The sequence below is a fragment of the Spermophilus citellus genome (genome assembly GCF_964194105.1).
Source record: "Spermophilus citellus genome assembly, chromosome: 7".
NCBI classification, from domain to species: domain Eukaryota; kingdom Metazoa; phylum Chordata; class Mammalia; order Rodentia; family Sciuridae; genus Spermophilus; species Spermophilus citellus.
The window spans coordinates 147,979,373-148,000,467 of record NC_138188.1 but is presented as its reverse complement, the minus strand read 5'-3'; the positions used below and the strand labels follow the sequence as shown (position 1 = coordinate 148,000,467).

Here is a 21,095-nt window from a genome sequence, read left to right as displayed (position 1 = left end):
TTTATATACAAGTTGACACAAGTAATGAAAGCTTCTTGAATCAGTTGGAGAAATCAGTCACATTACTTACGTTATGGTGCACAAAATGGTGCACAAAAAAGAAACAGCATCAGATCATGTATGAGACCTGTTCACATTATGATGAACAGTAAGAACTGCCAAAAGAAGACAGCAGATAGACTGTAGTTTTTAAACCCTAACCTCCAAATCTTATAGGAGACAAAAAATAAATCTGATTTTTGGGATCTAGAAAAATATATTTCCTGACTTTAAAACATACATATAAAAATGAGACATAAACAAAGTCCGTCCTCTTGGCTAAAAACTTTTAACATAATGTCTCAAAAATGTTTTAAATCTAAAAGTAAAGTTTTTAAGCTCCTAATTTAACAGAAGAGTATACTTTATATTTTTTTAAACAGTAAATGACTTGTCAACTCCCTAGGCTGTAAGACGAGACCTATTTGTTATCTGACATTAGGGCTTCTGTATTTCATTTTGTTATTCCACTCAGATATTCTTCAAATAATAGTATACAAATTGCAAGAATAACTTGTCAGTCTACTGTTTATAAAACAGTAAAAATGAAAGGTACAAATTTTACTATTTTTTAGGTATTTTTGCAGAATATTAAAGGACTTTAAACAAAATAAATGAATATGGGTTGCAGTCCTTTAAAACAGCTAAAATTGTGATTTAAGGTTACCAAAAAAGTAGAGCAAGAGATTTATCTTCCTGTCTCTAGGGTCCCTACTTCCTGACTCATTCCAAACCCTATGTAGTATTGGTAGTACCACCTGACCTGTTATTACCACAGCCCTTTCCCCCTCCTTTGTCAACAACAGATATTACGTGAGCTCTTCTGAGCCTATTTTGGGGGATGAATTTAAAGGAAATTTACAAGGAAGAAGGTGTATGAAGTATTTGAGGATCAACTTGCTCCAGTCAAAAAAGCTATTTGCCAGTCTCTCATATCATGATTCATGCATAATCCCTTAAAACAAACAACAAAAAGAAAAGAAAGGAGACTTTTCTAGCCATTTCTGTTTAGTGTTAGCCCATAGTAAGGAAAGATTTATTTAAACATTTTTAAATAAATTATTTAATAAATTCCCTTTTGAATATCTTTATGCCTTCATATACATGTGCATATGTCTAACGAAGTCAACTGGACATGTATATGGATATTTGTACATAACACACAAAAATTAAAAGTGGGAAGTTTCATTTTAAAGACTGCCTAAATAATGGAGGTTAAATTTTCCTTTTGTAACTATCTGCAAGTAATTTACTAACTTTTTAAAAGGTAAAGTACTGCTATCTGATTTAAAGTCTTCATTTCATCAAAAACACAGGAATATATAAGCTGCTTTACATAATAAATGAGCACTGTAGATTAATTAAAAAAAAAAAAAGAAAGTCACATCAAATCAAACTTTTATTTTCTGGTTGAGGTATACTTTCTCAGTTGTTTTAAATCTCTGACAGGAAAAACAGAGATCATTTCAGAATTTTTGTAAGAGTTGGTTTATTAGAATTAAATGCCTCCTTCAAAATAATTTAAATTCTTGGTCTGACATAATGAATAATCTATACAGAAAACCCTTAACAATGGCTTGAGTTAAGCCAGATTTAAACCTGGATCTCCTTCTTTAGCATTGCTCTTTGCTAGTCAACTTCCTATTGTCCTTTACTTGCAAATATATAAATTACCTTAATAACCTGATACTCTTAGCTTAGTAATTTATTAATATTATTATAATTTTATTTGATTTGAATATTTTAGCTCTGCTTGATTAGATGAAACAGGCACACATGCTTTAGCTGAGAAATCTATTTTCTGGTTCTATGTAAAGCAACATCTAAAGCAGCAGAGAGAGGAAACAGTTATATTTTCAAAAATAGTTAAGCCAGACTGCTTCCTGGAGTACTTCATTTATGTTTCATCTTCAGATGCTACTGGTTATTTTTGGTAGGGCTAGACATTAATACTGACCAGTTTAGCTTTCCTGTTAACAAACTATCCCACAATGAAGCTGCTTTCAAGCGTATAACATTGTGGTGATCCTTTAACATACACATATTCTAAAATATATGCTCAAAGTAAAAAGATCCAAATTCACAAGAGTATGAAATATTTATAAAAAAATCATGCATCAGATTGTACAATCTAGAAATAAAAGAAGATTCAAATTCAGTAATAAAGGTAAGAGCGATGCTTGCTCTAGATATTTAAGAAAGACCTTAGACTCCCAGAAGGTCCTGGGTCTCAGTTATCCTTTTCTGTTTGTAGAGAAGCAGCAGCCAGAGCTACTGCTGTGACTGGTTGGGCAATTCCATGGAGCTGCATCTTTGCAAGTTTCTTCTGTTCACATTCTGTGACCAAACGGTTCAATTCTGCTGCACTGTATCCAATAAGAGTCTTCAAGTCACAGACAAACTTGTACACAAATCTCTTTCCTTGAACTTTACAAATCATGTCCCCATCATAATAATACCTTTAAAAAGAGAGAAACACATTAGGACTATGAAAAAATGAAGAATTAAGACTTCTTCGAATTCACAGAATATTTCATAAGCAGAAGCCTAGAAGAGTTACTACACTTACCACAATAGTAGTTAACACTGAAGTAACACCAAACTTTCAAAGCAAATTTTCAACAACTGATCAAACACTGATTTAAATCAAACATAATTATTAAATACAACAAGAAAAACAAAGTCCTGTGAATGGCAGAAGATGCTAACAGGGTTTTTGAGTCAAAAATCAAGATTCAAAACCCAGCATTTGGACTTACTGCCTTTGGGACCACAGGAAAATCAAATTACCTCTAACTTTTTATTCCTCACATATAAAATGAGATTAAAAACAGTACTTACCGTAACAGAATTATTGAGGATTATGAGATAATCTTTGTTAAGTGCTTAGCACACAATGGCTGGCACATAGTTAGCCCTCTAAAAAATATATGCTATGTTAATAAGTAAGAATCCAGACAATTAAAAAACTGATTTACATATTCTACGGATTGTTGGATGTCCACTTCTCTTTTGTGAATTGTGTAAATTCTATTATAATGTAGATTTACCTTTAAATTTATCATTTTACTATACAAAGGCTTTCTCAATTTCAGAGAAATCATCCAAAACCAATAGGGGTTTCAAATGAATGAGTAAAAGGATTTGAAGATCAGAGAATACAGAAAAACAGGAAGTGAATATTATAAAGAAACAATGTTTCTAACCCCTTATATAAACAGATTTGAGGAAATCATTCTAGAAGTCTAGCTCACTGTTGCTTCCTATGGAGATGGAAAAAGGAGTGGATTTGTCTTTACTTTGGAAAACAAGACTTACCACTATGCACTGATAATCTGAACAACAGAGGGAAAAAAAAAAGAGAAGTCAAGCTCTTTTCTGGGCTGGCAGATTGTGAAGCCCTTATCTTAAAATTGCACTGCTCATTGACAAAGAACTATCAACAAAAGGAACAACTATTCGCAATGTACCTGTGACATAAGCTAATACAGTTAGCAGGATTTTATTCTAAAAGTCACTTAGGCTTAATTAATAATCCATTAATGAAAAGACTGATCTATATATAGCAAATTATGCCATCTCTCCCCAATTCCGGAATAGCAAGAGTGTAACAGTTAGCTTGATTTCCTAGTAAAAGATATTAACAGATTGGGCAAAGTCCTGTGTTTTCTTTTTTGTCATAGCATTAATACAGAATTTGGATCTCAGCCTACAAAACCACCAATTTCTTGTCATGCACTTTTAAATGCTGTAAGCATTTCAATTTAAGATAATTCCTACATTAATATACTAGGTTGCAATAACAGACACAGGAATAAAAGGAAAATCGAGAAGGAAAGTGGTTTCACCTAAGTGGAAAATGGAATTGATACCATATTTCCTAGAGGTTAAAGAAAACATGCACATGCACAGATTTTCATTTTACTTAATATTTCCTTTCTTCAATCTAGTTGATGCATCATAGAACTATATATAGTAGCATTCATTGCATTTGTTCTTTCCCTAAAACGAAAAAGTGGAAAGGTTCACAATACTTGTATTTTCACGGATGTGATTTTCTTTCTTTTTAAACTTGAGTTCTTTTTAAACCTTTTTAATTGTGAATTACATAACACAAAAGACACAAAGTTAATTGCTCAGTGATTTATTACAAAGTGAACATTCTATCAACCCAGTTCTAAACAAACAATAACAGCACCTAGAATCCCCCATGTGCTTTCCCAATAACCATCCCTCCTACTCTAAAAGGTAAACACAAGCCTGCTTCCTGAGAGTAATTTCACTGCTTATTTTTTTAATCACCTCAATATGTATCCCTAACTGTGATAGTTTACTTTAACTGTTTTTTTAAAACTGTACTAAATAAATGAGTTCATAAAGTATGGATTTCTTTTCTGAACATTATGTTTGTGAGTTTTTCAATATCACTCTAGCAGTAGTTCACTTTCATAAATGCACAGTACTTAATTGTATGAATATACTACAACTGATTTATCCCCTCTACTGCTGATAAGATATTTGGTTTATTTCTGATTTGGAAATATTCTAGCAAGCAGCTATAAGCATGTGTGAGGGCATTCATGAACACTTTTTTCAGGTATCTACTTGACAGACAGTGGTGGCTCAGTGGTAGAGTGCTTGCCTAGCATGTGTGAGGCACTGGATTCGATCCTCAGCACCACATAAAAATAAACAAACAAAATAAAGGTATTGTGTCCATCTACAACTTAAAAAAAAAAAAAAAAGCAACTGCTGGGTTATAGGTTATACATTCCTACCAAAGTGTGGCAGCATGCCCACTGCTCCATATCCTCATCAACACTTGGTACTGGTGATCTTAACTGTGACTATCCTGGCCCTAGAATGTGCTATACAATTTTATTGTGATTTCAAACCTCATTTCCACAATTACTAACAAAGTGGTGCATCTTTGCATGTATTTATTGGCCACCTGAATAATTTCTCAACTGAATTATCTCCTCAAATCTTTTGCCCATTTACAAAAAAATTTTCCTTATTGATTTTAAGATTCTTCAGATATTTCAGATATAATTCTTATGACACATACGAGTGGCTTGCTTTTTATACTCTTAATGATGGCTTTAAACAATTTTTTTTATAGTAGATGGACACGATACCTTTATTTTATTTTTATGTGGTGCTAAGGATCGAACCCAATGCTTCACACATGCTAGGCAAGCATTCTACCAAATGAGCTACAGTCCCAACTCTTAATAATGATGGCTTTTGATGACCAGAAATTCTTAATTTAAATATAGCCAAGTTTATTGATCTTTTCTCTTATGGTCAGGTCGGTGCTTTCAATTGTTTAAATATTTCTACCTGTTGCCTGCAATCATGAAAGTGTCTCTAGATGTTTTCCTATTTTGCATCATCAAGCTACATGGAACTGATGTTTGGTATGATACAAGGAAGCAGTCAGGTGTCATCCGGCTCCCTCAGTCCCCAAATGAGTGGCCAATTACCCGACCACTGCTGACTGAAAAGTAAATTTTCTTCATATGTTCCCACTGTCATATTTCTTTAAATCAAATGTAATATGTTCTTGGTTATATTTGGGTTTCCTATTTTAATCTATTGTATAATTTCTGATAGAAATTTTATACTAGTAAGTTGGGCATGGTAGCACACACCTGTCATCTCAGATACTTGGGAGGCTAGGGCAGAAGGATCACAATATAGAGCCCAGCCTGGGCAACATAAGGAGACTGACTCAAGAAAAAAAAAAAAAAGAGAGAGAGAGAGGGAGAGAGAGAATTCATACCACTATACCAAACCATTTTATACTCTTCCAATTTTATCAATGTAAAGGTTGGATATTTACATTTAAGCAGACTGTAGAAAAGAAAAATTTTAAAAAAGGAAACAATATTTTGCATCTAATTCTAAAAGAGACAGTAATTGTATATTTGTTAAAAAATTTATATTCGATCATTTTAGCTATGCAAATGACAGCATCTATCTGATATGCAAATGATAGAATCTCAAATATTAAAGACACTGGTTTTGAACAGCATACTATATGCTTTTAAATCAGATAAAAACGATTTTCAAAACATTTTATGTACCTCAAAGTTATTAATAAGATCTTTTTAAAGAGTCATTTTTAACATAACATACAAATTTTAGCTTTTTAAAAATACATAACATCTATAAACAAGCCAAATAATTAGTATCATTACATAAAATGTTTACAACTAGAATATGAAATTACCTTTTAGAAAGACTTGATATTGGAAAAAAGAAGCAATAAATGCTAACCTTAATGCACGACTAAGCTTCTCATAGTTCATCGTAGGCTTGTTTTTGCGTTGTCCCCATTTTTGTGCAACAAGTTCCGGTTGATTTAACTTAAACTCGCCTTCATCACCAACCCAAGAAATACAGTCTCGAGCATCCTTATCAGTAAGAAGTTCTAACAAAAACTGCCATAGTTGGATTTGACCATTGTTTCCTAAATTAATAAGACAGACAAGTTATTGTCCATAGTGTTACAAATTAACACAAGACACAGGCAACACACAGATGCCCTGGTTCCAATCTCAGGGGCAACAATACAAAATTTTTGTTTTCACAAAATAATGTGAAATACTGCCCAACAAATAGTCCATATTAACATTTTCATACAGTAAAATATAACTAATTTCATAAGTACCTGTTAATGCAAAAATACCTGTTCTGTTTCCAGGTGAGCTTCTATCTTCCCCTGAAATCCTTGGGGCTCTTTGTACTTTAGCTGCTTTTGCACTACTATTTATAACTTTAATAGTAGTTGGAGTAGCAGACTGCACTGATGCTGGAATAATCTGCACAGCTGCAAGAAAAGAAAAGGGAGAAATTTTTTCTTCCAATACAAGTAGTAAAAACAATTCTTGAATGACCTTAAATGCAATCAATTTAATTAATATTCTTCTAATTACATCAACACAAGGCTTCCTTATAAGACTTAATTCACAACAGTTTTGAATCAAAGTTATACAATTTCAGAGAATGAGGTATATTTGCATTAATATTTGCAAATCTTAACAATGAAGAGTCAGCCTCCTTATTTTTGAAATAACAGTACAGATATTAGGCAAAGAATTATAAAAACATTTGTTTCTAAATATTTATTAATAAAAATTGCATAACATGTTCGAGAAAATTTGGACAAATAACACACATTACACTTCTAGTAACAAGCCAAAGTCATATAACCACTTTGAGAAAAACTGTGGCACTACCTACTAAGGTTGAAAGGGTAGAAACCCTGTGACACTATCCTACAAATACTCAATTCAATGACGTTCATACATTTTAAAAAATACTATTCAGCAATGAAAATGAATGAAGTCAAGCTGTAACTATTCATAAAGATTAGTCCCATAAATGTTAAACAAAAAGCTAGGTTACAGAAGGATATGCACAATATAATACTACTTCACCTAAAACCTTAAAACTTGTGCAAAACAATGTTATAAAGTTTATGGTAACATAGTTAGTAGAAATCAAATTATGTAAATTGTAAACCTCAAGTTGATGATAGTTCTTTCGTTGGAAGAAAATGGAATCTACAACAGGTAAATTTGACATATTTTATTTCTTATGGGGTACACAGGTGTTATACTTTATTTTTCTGTATATCTAAAAATCTTTCATAAAAAATGTTTTTTTTCTTCTATTTGGTACTGGGGATTGAACCCACAGGTGCTTTACCAGTCCATTTTATTTATTTGTTTTTATTTTGAGATAGGATCTCATTGAGTTGCTTAGGGCCCTCGCTAAGTTGCTGAGGCTGGTCTTCAACTTGCGATCGATCCTGTGCCTCAGCCACCCTAGTCAATGGAATCATAGGTGGGTAGCACTGTGCCCATCAAAAGATTTCTTAATGATTCAGTGGACCAATATTATGGGCATGAATACTCACGTTGATCAATTGTAACTATCTCATTCATCTGCTGTTCTTGGCTTGCCAACACATCTGAAGAACACACACAAAAAAATTGTTTTCATTCAAAACTAGAAATAAAAATTCCAATCCAGTAAAATTCAACTTAATAAACAAAATCATTTTAAAGGGAGTTCCATAATTAAAACCAAAACCAACTAAACAAAAAAATCCAAATACTAAAGACATGAAACTTATAAATACTTGAAAAATTCCTGATGGTCATTTAAAAAGGCAAAGGTATCTTTTAAGGGAAGGATCACAGGGAGACTCAACTTTCTTATAGTGTTCAGAAAAGTTATTCTAAAAATTATGGCTTTCTAAGTACAAATATTTGTATCTAAATCAATTTATCTACATGAAGTCATGTAAAAAACAGTAAGAACACCAAGACAGAATATACATCAAACTGAAATTATTTAGATATACATTTCCACCAAAACTTGCTCAGAATAATCTATTAAAATATCTACCTTTGAATAAAATTATAGCAGTCCTATACATCACAATGAAATTAAATAATTTAACATTTACAAATAAAGCTTTCAAAATAAGAGTTATGTTACACAAGGCCCTAACATAGCCCTTTACAGAACCATACATTACTCATCTGTTATATTCCATGCTTAAATGTTATTCTTTATCTGTCAAACAATAATTGTGAATCTCAGTCTCTACTACCAGGTCCATTTGGAATCCACTGTAAACTATGCTGCTTTTAAAGCATTTCTTGGTTCTTTCTGGTTATACATGACAGTAGATTTTGATAGTCAAACTGAACTCAGAAATAATCATTCTAGGATCTCAGTGAGTCCTGGGACCTAGGATACCAACCAGACTCTACTAAGGGTGGCATGCCAAGAAAGGCTGAGGACCTAACAAGAAGTCTAAATCCCAAACTGAAAAGCTTCTTATCAGCAAAAGAATCAGGTAAACAGAGAGCCTACAGGATGAAAGCAAATTTTTACCACATGCATATCAGATAGAGCACTAATCTCTAATATATATTAAGAATTCAAAAAACTTAACACCAAAAAAACAACCCAATCAGTAAATGGGCCAAGGAACTGAACAGACACTTCTTGGAAGGTGATATAAAATCAATCAACAAATGTATGAAAAAATGTTCAACAGCTCTAGTAATTAGAGAAATGCAAATCAAAACTAATCTAAGATTTCAACTCACTCCAGTCAGAATGGCAGTTATCAAAACTACAAGCAACAATAAATGTTGGCGAGGATGTGGGGAAAAGGCACACTGGTACACTGCTGGTGGGACTGAAATTGATGCAACCAATCCGGAAAGCAGTATGGAGAGCCCTTGGAAAACTTAAAATGGAACCACCATTTGACTCAGCTATCCCACTCCTCAGTCTACACCCAACGGACTCAAAAATAGATACAGTGACACAGCCACATCAATGTTTATAGCAGCACAATTAACAATAGCTGAACTGAGGACCAAATCTAGATGCTCTTCAGTAGATGAATGTATAGAGAAAATGTATTATATATACACAATGGAATATTACTCAGCATTAAAAGAGAATAAAATCATGGCATTTACAGGTAATATATATGGAGTTTAGAGAATACTATGCTAAGGTGAAGTAAGCCAATCCCCAAAAAACCAAAGGCTGAAAGTTTTCTCTGATATGTGCATGATGATCCATAATGGGGAATGGGGGATGGAGCATGAGAGAAATGGAGAAACTTTACATAGGGCAAAAAGGAGGGAGGGAGGGAGGGGAAGGGAGGGGGAATGGGGGTAGGAAAGATGGTGGAATGAGATGGACATCATTACCCTAAGTGCATGAATGGTGTGACTTGACTTTGTGAACAACCAGTGACATGAAAAAATTGTGCTCTATATGTTTATGTTTATGGTTGATTCTCCCTAGAATTTTATGTAAGTATACGAAAGAGGAAAAAGTATTATTGAAATTCAAACTGTTTCATTTGTGACTAAAATGAATAGAGGTTCACTATCCTCAAAAGAAGTCAAGGAGAAAGTAACACAGCCTAGGTATGACCAAACTGTAAAATCAGCCCCTAATGCCTTAATTCTCATCCATGAGTTTGGTCCTGGGAAGACAGAAAACAGAAGACAGAAGACAGAACACAGAAAGAGAAGGGTTTTAGAAAGCTTAGTCCATGAGCATATAGATATTCTGAGTATAATATTTCCCCTGAAGCTTCAAAATCTTGACTGAGCACGAAGGAAACATATTCCTTAGAGGCAAAGCTCTGGGGAATATAAATCCATTTTATCAAAAACCATTATATACTAAAGGTATAAAGAATTCTTTTTCTTAAAGAACACCCTCAGCAAAATTAGACCGTTGCCTTGGGTGACATAGAAGCACATTAGAATTGGCAGTATTGGGACATTTCCTAATTAACCCCCTGCAAGTATAGAAGAACCTGGATAAAGTTTCAACACAAAAGGAACTTGCCAGAACAGTGGCACATGCCTGTAATCCTACAGGCTCCAGAGGCTGAGACAGGGGGATCCCGAGTTCAAAGCCAGCCTTAGCAACAGCGAGGCAACAAGCAACTCCATGAGACTCTCTCTCTAAATAAAATACAAAATAGAGCTAAGGATGTGGCTCAGTGGTTGAGTGCCCTTGAATTCAATCCCTTGTACCAAAAAAAAAAAAAAAAAAAAAAAGGAATTGCAGGAATGTGGTAGCTCAGGTGGGTAATCAACACATCAGCAAAAGAAGCTCTACCTCTCCAGCACGGCTTCTTCTTGCAATCACTGAGGAAGAACAGATAATAGGCTGGGTCAAACATAGTTTTGTCTCAGAGATATTCTGCAGACTTCTTTATACAGGAAGGACCAGACTGGTTAAAGAATCCTGGTTCTGAGAAGACTTGTGAATTATAAAAAGTCAGCCAGAATTAGCCTCACACATCATCCAGTTCATTCCATAAATTCTAAGCTGTTAGATTCCCAAACCACATGGGATTTCCCTGTCAAAGCAGAGCAAGAAAGATAAAATTCTTGGAGACACTTATCTATGCTGTAGGGATTTGCTGTTTTTGAAAACAACAATTCCAGAGCAGAACTTTTCTGTGGAAGAACCATTCTCTTTTAGACCAATTTCCATGGAAATGGAAAAATATCTAAGACTCTTTTGCTACCCAAACTAAGAAAAGTCTATGAATGAGCTTTATAGTTGAGAACAATAGGAGAACCAGAAAGAATGAACTACAACAAAGAGTTGATCTGGCAGATAGCAGGGAAACCTTGAGTTTGGGGAAAACTTAACTGTAGTCTAGGCACTATGGTTGTTGTGTCCTTAAGAATTCTTACAAGAAAAATATTGCAAATGAACATATTTCAATGTAAGACCCTGAAACAATTCAGAATTTTCCTTATTCATCTGAAAAGCTCTTCAGAGGAAAATATGAGAAAGCAATGACAAAGCTTCAACTAAGACATTTAACTTATTTATCTATAAGAACTGAAATTGTAAATAAACCCTATAAATGCAATAAATGTTGTCAGTATTTTAGTGTGATACCTTATTTATTTATTGGTAAGAAGGATTGAACCCAGTTTACCACTGAGCCACACCCTCAGTCCCTTTTTATATTTTATTTAGAGACAGGGTCTCGCTGAGTTGCTGAGACTGACTTTGATCCTCCCGCCTCAGCCTCGAAAGCCACTGGGATTATTAACGTGCCTAACTGGTACTTTAAAAAAAAATATTTAAAAAATCCATACAAGAGTAAAACTGTGGATAAACAATGAAGAAAAGCCTCCCTCCAAAGTTCATTTCTCATTCAACAGCAGAGAAAGCACCTCAGATGCAAAAGCTAAGCAGTACATGAATGTGAAAAATCTGTGTAGCAGAGCTCTTCCCTTATTTGGCATATGGCACACAAAATATTCACCATTACATTTTCACCCATAACTTATAAAGTCAGAATTTGTCCTACTTATGAACTGAAAAATAATGAAGGTCTGGCTAGCATCTCAGATATATAAATAGTATTAAGGATTGGCTTATTGCTAAGGTGTCTTAATAAATGTAATGTCACTGAAATATAAGAGATTAAAATTCAAACAAAACAATTTACATTTATTTGAGCTTTTTTTTTTTTCTTTTGCATCTACGCAGTTTCTAGTTTTCCTACAAAGTAACTTGACCGTAATGTTTGTGGAACGAAAGTGGAATCATTTACAAACTAGTGACTTCCAATTTATGATGGTGGGATGTACACTTCTTTCTCTTTAAAGACCCTATTCAACTATAGTAAATTAAAATGTTTAATCCCACTAATAATTAGAGAATGAGGTAGAAGCTACCTGTGAATAAATGATCTTAAACTTCTAGAAGATGTGCAGAAAATGGAAGAATTGACTGATAAAACAGCATCTGAGTTAAGAACTCAAATTCTAATGTAAGCCTGGGTTAAAATATTAGCTCTGCCTCTCCCTGTCACCTTGTGAAGCATTTTAAAGCCTAATTTTCTTACATAAAAAACAAGTAAAGTAATGCTTTATGGCAGAATTACAGGGATTAAAGAAGATAACACAAAGAGCTGTCAGCACTCCCATATGCAGTTAACAAAAGTATTACTGCTTAATTAACTTACTATTGTTATTAACAATTAAGACAAAAACAAATTTGTAAAGAAAGTACAATATAAACAGATAATAATTCTTAATTTTATACATTTTCGAAGAAGCTCCAGATGACTCCAGAGAATTTCTCCCCGAGGGACTCGCTGAAAAAAGTCTTCTTGGTTGAGGCTACATAAATCTCTCCCCGAAATGTTGAGGGTGGTGAGGTCAATGTCAGTCATGCTGAACTCCTTCATTACCCAAACCACCCAATGTAGGACTTGGTCTGTGGACCACTGTATAGGATCTAGAAAGAAAATATTACATTTAGTCTAGTTCCTTTATAGGTATTATATTTATAATTAACTTGTCAATACATAAACATACACAAAAAATCCAGATGTTTTTCCCAACAAAATAAAATTATATGAAAAGATTTTTATACTGTATTTCTCATCTCCTTTTTAATTTCTCAATCTAATTTTGTTGTTCTTGTTATTGACAGATTTGTTTGTTTTGAGACAGGGCCATGCTATGTTGCACAGGCTAGCTTTGAACTTGTCATCATCCTGTCTTAGCCTCCTGAGCAGCTGCGATTACGGGCATGTGCCATTTTGTCAGGCTCACTCTAAATTTATGATAGAATCTCTTGGTACTATATCAGCCTAGAATTTTATCAAGAAAAACAAAATACAACATACATGGTTATCTTGGAGAGAACAGAGCAAAATATCTAAGTTCAAAATATTGTTTTATAGCATTGTCTGATTTGGTGCCTTGAAAAAAATTCCAAGGGGATTCTAGGGAGTGACCTTTAGTCTCTAAAATGTGAACAATGTACCTTCCGCCTTTTCCCTTCTTGTAAAAGGTTAGTTGCTCCTGCATTTACCTTTATGGCATCCCTTACAATACAACATACTAATTACTTACTCACTCAGCTGCCAACATTAAAGCCTTATAAATATAAGGCCTTTGTCTTGTAAATTCTTCCAAGCCCTTATGTGGTATATTCAGATAATTTCATTTTCTCCATCATATTTTACTATCTAACTGAATTCACAAATGAAAAAGATGGTCAACTGCATAAATATTATAGCACTAAGTAGAGCACACTATCTGTGAAAGTATGGATAGCCACAGAATCTTTTTTTTTTCCTTAAAATTTTCTATATAAAGAAGTGAAGTGAAGAAGGATTATAGGAAATGGTAATTAATTTCTCTGAATGCATAACAAAAATAGAAAAAAATAACAAGGAGGGGGACCCAAAACAAAAAAAAAATCACTACTTATGGATGTTTACAATAAAGCCAGGGGACAAGATATCCCCTACTCTATAATAGACATGGGTAAAGACACAGCAAAATAGCTAGAAGACCTCCATGGTCCCTATATCTGTGCAACACCAAAAAAAAAAAAAAAAAAAAAAAAAAAGGTAGCAAAGGGGCATCTGATCCATTCTAAGTGCAGGAACACCAGTATACAGCTAAGAAGTATCCACTGAAAGCACAACAGGCCAAGCTGAAAGAAGCAATGGCTTAAAAATAGTTTTGCCTCAAACCAATAGCAGCTGAGTACAAGGGGTTCATGATGAGGTTTAAAGGACTGGTGCAGTCTGGGAGTTTTTCAACTTAGTCAAGGATTACTTTCAGGAGAGTGGCACTCACATAAGGAAGACTGGAAGTAGAAACAAAAATGAGAAGCACAGGGACACAAGAAAATGGAAAGAGGCGGCTCAGGTCCAAGCTAAGTAGAAAAAAAGAAACAACAACAAAGAGAAACCAAATGAAAAACTAAACAAAACAAAAAACCCCCACAATAACAACAAAAATAAGGCAGAAAGTAACTGAGAAAGCAAGCTACCTATTTCTGGAATACTACTTCAAAACAACAGAAGAACGGAATTCTGTTCAGCTAGAATAACCACCACACTTCTCTAAAGAGTCCAAGACAGCTCATTTTACATCAAACTAGAAAAGAAATTATTAAGATCAATAAAGGGGAAAACATTAGCCTGATCTTTTCTCTGAAATAATATCAGGACTTCTGGTTTAACAAGCCAAATTGGCAATGCATATTCTGTCTCTTTTCCCGCAGAGGCAGTAATATGACAGTGAAAGAACTTTCAAAAGATGAAAAAAATCAGAGGAACATGAATGTCCGTCCAGAAAGATACCACTGGAAATTGAGTGCCTTCCTTCTTGCAGAACTCCTACATAGGCTCAGTCATGGTGGCTCCAGGCAAGAGGAAAGACTTAAAGCTGAGGATTGATTTAAAAGTATATGGTTTTAGAATCTACATGGCCTCTCCTTCACTCTCGGGGCAAGTAGATAGGAGCATCGCACACATGTGGACACCAAAGCACTATAAATGAGGAAAAACATGAAGATGACATTGGGAGAATAGTTCCCAGTAATAAAAATCTACAAATGGAAGAGTAAGACCTCTCCACCTCCTCCCTGTCCCAGTTCTCATTCCACTTTTAGAATGCAGCACTCACATACATATCAATCCTAATAGTCATCCCAATCTTCTATTCCTGACGGGCATTTGGCCCATTCTCCAAGTTGAAGAAATCTAACAAAAAGATCCACACATTTCACATTTGAATATCTTTTAATGAAAAACCCAATACCTCTTTTTATCAGCATCTAGTTAACAATTCCTTCAGAACTTCAAACAAATGAGCTTTAAAGTTATTTGGTTTTGAATGTAAATACACAGGCAAGAATATTGAAACATTTGAGAAAGACTTAAACCAATAAATAAAAATAAACAGAAAAAAAAATTCAGAGAGAGCAGAACATTATATATATAAATAAACGTTATGGAAAAGAACAAACAGAACCAAAGAGACCTTGTAAATGAAAATTTAAAATCAGGCTAGGCACAGAGGTGCACACCTATAAACCCAGAAGTTCAGAAGGCTGAGGCAGGAGGATTACAAATTCAAAGCCAGCTTCAGCAACTTAGTGAGACCTGTCTCAAAATAAAAAATAAATAAATAAAAAGGGCTGGGTGTGATAGAGCATCCGGTGTTCAATCCCTAGTACTAAAACCAAATAAACAACAATCAGATAGATTAAAATTTAAAGGCAAAAACATTTGCTAGAAAGTAGTAGAGTTGAAAAAGAAGGAAGAAAAATAATGCAGAGAGGATCAATCCAGAACATTCAACAGAGTTAAAAAAAAAAAAAAAACACACAACAAAAAAACAGAAACACAGAAGGTAATAATCAAAATAATACTGTAGGAAACCCTCTAGAACTGAAGGCTACAATTATCTAGATCAATAATGATCAAAAGAAATATAATGCAAACTACTATGTAATTTTAGATTTTATAATGCCCATTAAACTAGTAGGTGAATTTCATTTTAATAATACATTAAATCTAATATATCCAAGTATATTACTGTTCAAGTATGTAATCAGTGCAAAAAAAATTGATTTAATTGGTTATTTCACACTTACACCCCATCTCAGTTCTGACCAGGCACATTTCAAGTGCATACATGAGACTATTGGCTATCATACTCAATAATATAGGGCCTGACTGAAACTTTACACCATAAACCATAAATCTATGATGAATGAAAAAGATTCACCAAACCAAAGTAAAGACTAGGCATTAGGAGCAGACAAAAAAAGGCTCCAGAAAATTTAAAAAACAAACAAAAGCCCAGGATATATAAAGGAGTAGATGAAAATACCCCTGGAATGTTTGACAATAATGGAACATGGTCATCAAAATTTTGAGGAAAAGTCATTTTTCAACTTTAATATTATATACCCAAACTATCAAAGAGAACATAATAAAGTTAGTTTTAGATGTGTAAAGCTCAACAAAAGAAAGAAAACAATCTATTTCTTAGTACCTTTTTATAAGAATAGTGCATAAACAGACTGAAATTCACCATGACAAAGGAAAAATATGAGATCCTGGAAAATGGGAGAAACAGCACTAGGATGACAGTTCTGCAGCAGACATAGAAAAGACTTGATCTAAAGACAACTGAGAATTTGGAAAACACTAACAACAGGAACAAAAATAGCTCAAAATGAGAGAAAGTGGTATTGTAGACAAACCTATAAATCAACTAAAAATAAATCAACTTTGAATTTCAGGAGAAGTAAGAGTTGTGTAAATATAATCATACAATAAACAAACACTTATAAGGCACACAAAGACTATGATTTAAATAAAAAATTGCATAACAATATTACAAAACGGAGAAGGGTAAGGTATCATTGTGTGCAATGGGGAAGGAAATGAAACCTTATCCACTATAATATGAAGTTAATTATGTTTAAAAGCAATAAAGTAAAAGACAGTTGCACCTGGGGTAAAGGGCTGAAGATTGGAAAGTTGGGTTAAAGAATTACTGTTTTTCCTAAGAGATTTTTTTCTTTCTTTAAGTGAAACAAGATATACCATAAGTGATGGATCTCACCAATGGGGTTAAGGAAGAACTATGGAACTGAATAGCGAGATATAAATCAATTGTTTCTGAAATACAGTTACAATAATTTTTTTTGTGTGTATATGTAATATTTAAAATGTTAGTATCTGAAAATTCTGAAGGCCAAAAGCATGAATCTGTTTTTTTAAAAAATTATTCAAACTGGAAGAAAAATAATCAATCTCAACATGTTTTAAACATTTGTATTTAATAAAAGAATAAATATTGACTGATTTTGGCTAGTCTTCTAAATAATATGTATCACATTAATGTGAATTTCATACTCAGTAGTTTAATGTGAAATACTGAAAAAAAACTATACACACATGTCAATACATACACATATACATATGTGTCTGTGAATACACAACAAATGAAGAAGTGGCCCTAAGCTGCTACTCCATATCAGACTTCCCTACTTTCCCAACAAGGATCTTAAAAGTATGCTCTGTCTCCTCATGCACCATCACGAGCCCAGCTTTTAACACCATGGCACACATATACATGAAAGCGTTCATTACACATATAATGAAAATGCAACTGATTTTTATCAAGATTATTGCCCCAATCACTTAATCCTTGAATCTCCCCACTCTGTACTCACACTCTCAGCTTAGTCCTAGCACTATTTCCTTCCTTTTCCCTTTCCTTTCTCTCCTTCTCTTTCTTGTTCTTTTCCTCCCTCCTCCCTTTCTTTCTCAGTACTAGGGATTAAAGCCAGGAGCACTTTACTGCTAAACTACACCAGAAGCCCTTTTTTTAATTAATGCTACCAGGCTTAAGCTTTACACCCAATGTTTCTGGCCTCCAATGTCCTTTTCTACAAAATCTTCCCCAGTTTTTTCTCAGGCCACTATGATTCCTTTGAGATTCTAATAGCTTGTTGTGTTTCTATAAGCTATTGACAACTTTAATATTGCCTTTCATAACAATTACCTATTTTCATCTTTCTTTTCAACTATACTGTGAATATGGTAAGGGCAGAAATTTTGTTTTATACTTTTTTGTATTCCCAGCACTAATATTCATTCATCATACACGCTTAAGTGTGTTACAGTTCAGAGAGAGAGAAATCAACATTCTTTTTACAAAATCTACAATTAAAATAGATTAAAACTTACCCTAATGTTCTCTATGTCAAACTAATTCTTATTAGTCTACCTAACAAATTATTATAAGTTTAATTACCATAGGGAATCCCAAGGCGTTCCTGTTCTTTCCTATAACCTTCCAGTGCAGCAGCCCATCTTGTCACTTGTTCTGAAGTTTCATCTGAAATGGTTGTGATGTGTTTTGTACCATCAAGAGTTATCACTTGGGCTTCTTCAACAAGATGTGCTTCTGCTTCAGCATGGTGGGCATCTGGATCAATTACGACTTCAACAGTTTCCGCAGTTTTAACAATTTCAAGGATGTTAAGTTTTGGTTCAATTCCTTAACAGTAAATTTTAAAAAAATATATAAATTTAAATTTAGATGATAACACACAAGGCACAAAAAATTGAAATTTAGTTTACATGTTCCCAAAGGAGAGGAAAAAATTTTAAAAATATATTTTTAGCAATATATCTAGAGAATTTAATAGATCCCTATTAACAATAAATACAAATCAGTAGAACTTTTGTCATAACAGTTCTGGATCAATGTTAATTTCCTGATGTTGATAACTGTACGATGATTACATAAAAGAATCCTTGTTTTTAAGAAAACACACACTAGTGATGAACTTAGGAACAAAAAGTGATCGTGTCTACAATTTGTAATTAAATAGTTGAGAAAAACAATGTGTGTGGGGAAAGGGAAAAAAAGCAAGTGAGACAAAAATGAACATTTGAGGAATCTGGGTGAATGGTATTCAAGAATTCTTTAACCTGTTTTACAACTTGTCTACAATTAAAACATATACACATACATGTCTTATCTACAAACATCATTAGGAAAGAAAAAAGTACCAGCTTTTAACTACAATAAAAAAATTAATGAATAAAAAGTATCAATATAGAATAAAAAATAAAAATTAAACTAGGAAGAATTTAAATGTTGAGTAGCAATACATCCTAAGATTAAAAAAAAAAAAAATTCTAAACACATTAAAATTACCGACTCTGCTCTTTTTTATAAAGTATAAAGAACATGTATAAAAACCATGCTGACTTTGTTAAATTAAGTTTACACCATTAAATTCTAATTTTCATTTTCAACTAAATGAAGAAAAACCCAAATTCAGAAGATACTTAAATCCTAGTTTAAAGGTATTAAGAACTGTAATTTCTGTGAAAAAGATAAAAAATAAAGATGAGTTAAATAATTTATTAATTCAGAGACTTTCCATGCACATCTACCCCAAATAAAAATGCCTAAATATGTTTCAGAAATTATAATTAAGCTAAGAAATTATACCATAAAGAGAGCTATTTTGTTTAGTGGTGTCTACATGATTGTCTATAAGATATACTTTATTTATTCAAAATAGAAAAAAGTAACCCTATATGAAAATAATCTCAAATACCTATATTGAAAAGACAGCACTAAGAAACTATAATACTATTTAACAGCAAAAGCTTATGGAATCTGTTATAATAATCTACATTAGAATTAAACTAAATGCAACTTTGAAAGAAAAACAAAAGTCAACTTAAATCCTTCATGAAAATTAGTATTATAAAACAATGTACTATCATTGACTAGATGATATACAAAAGTCACTTTTTCAAATATATATGATAAAAATAATTAGAATTTTAAAGAAGTATTTTCCTAAGATTCATTCTCTCATCCTTATCCCAATTTCACTTTTATGGCTTTAAGTAAGTCAACTTTTTGTAAAATCTGCATTGAGAGGTTATTGAGTTTTTAAAGATAAAAATGATGAATTTTTCTATTTGCAACCAATAATCAATCCTGAAAGAATGAAGTATCAGAAATAATAACTATCACTTTCAAAGTCCAAAGAAAACTATGCTTTGTGGACTACAACTGCAAGCAATACTTGTTCAGAGATTAAATAATTTAAAGATTTATATTAGAAATCCCCCCAAAACACCAAATAAAAATACAACTTCTTCCAGGGGGTGGGGGGGGAATCCCAATATTCAACCTACCAAATATTTTCTTCTATTTTTCTTTTTTTTAATTTATGTACTTGCACAATAGTAAAATACTGTGATAGATATGGTTACCTGGGTCACACCACTTCCTTTGCAAGCTCTCTGTGCTACACTATAGTGACCCGATTTCCTTGCAAAGAGAGTACAGATGTGATTTAGACTCTAGATTCAATGCTGTTAAGTCTTCTATTGGGAAATGAGTCAAGAAAGGGCAAGTAGGCACATGATATCCATTTTTTGACTTATGTGGCTCACTATAAAAGGCAGAATGGTTCCAAGTTAATAGAGTGGTAGCTTTCACACTTGCAAGAATATTTGGCTATAATTCACTTTAAGTTATTTAACACCATCTAAATACCTATGACTCACAAAAATGAGTTACCATATCAAAAAAACATAATGTAAACTTTAACTTACCTTGGTAAGAAATTACCTGTACACTAAGCTGTACAGTTCCATCTGTCTTTACTCCTTGGTCAAATAAACTTCGTTCTGGATCCAGCTAAATATGAGTAAAAAGAGTAAGATTATTTCAGCTAAACCATGAGATTAAGGATCCTGCCTCTGGCTTAGCAAAATGCATATATGAAACAGAACTTAATTACTGAGCATACTAATTAATTATAAGAACATGTTTAATTATCCAAGTTGTCATATCATTATTTGTCAAAATTAAAAATATCTTAACCACTTGAGGTAGTAACTGAGGACAGCATAAACCACAAAATTTATTGTTTAAATTTTATTTTATGTTTTATTTTTTGGCACCAGGGATTGAACCCAGAGGTGCTTAACCACTGAGAAACACCCCCAGCCCTTTTAATATTTTATTTAGAAACAGGTCTTGCTAAGTTACTGAGGGCTTTACTAGGTTGCTGAGGCTGGCTTTGAACTCGCAATTCTCTTGCCTCAGCCTCCTGAGCTGCTGGAATTACAGGCACAAAATTTATTTTAAGTGGTAGTT

General features: G+C 33.1%; 1 protein-coding gene across 4 annotated transcripts in view; it reads right to left on the bottom strand.

Moving 5' to 3' along the window:
* Window positions 1-1,407: 1,407 nt before the first annotated feature.
* GABPA (GA binding protein transcription factor subunit alpha) overlaps window positions 1,408-21,095 on the bottom strand; it is a 33,930-nt gene continuing 14,242 nt past the window's right edge. For 3 of the 4 annotated variants that reach the window (XM_081302865.1, XM_081302864.1, XM_081302866.1), the window contains exons 4-10: window positions 20,549-20,633; window positions 18,213-18,458; window positions 12,676-12,870; window positions 7,967-8,020; window positions 6,734-6,874; window positions 6,322-6,514; window positions 1,408-2,498 (exon numbers count right to left, since the gene is read on the bottom strand). In XM_081302865.1, coding sequence (XP_081158991.1) covers window positions 2,270-2,498; window positions 6,322-6,514; window positions 6,734-6,874; window positions 7,967-8,020; window positions 12,676-12,870; window positions 18,213-18,458; window positions 20,549-20,633 — 1,143 coding nt within the window. In that variant the 3' untranslated portion in view covers window positions 1,408-2,269. Of the gene's footprint in view, window positions 2,499-3,964; window positions 4,042-6,321; window positions 6,515-6,733; window positions 6,875-7,966; window positions 8,021-12,675; window positions 12,871-18,212; window positions 18,459-20,548; window positions 20,634-21,095 lie in introns of all 4 variants that reach the window. The other variant, XM_081302867.1, reaches the window with a different exon arrangement.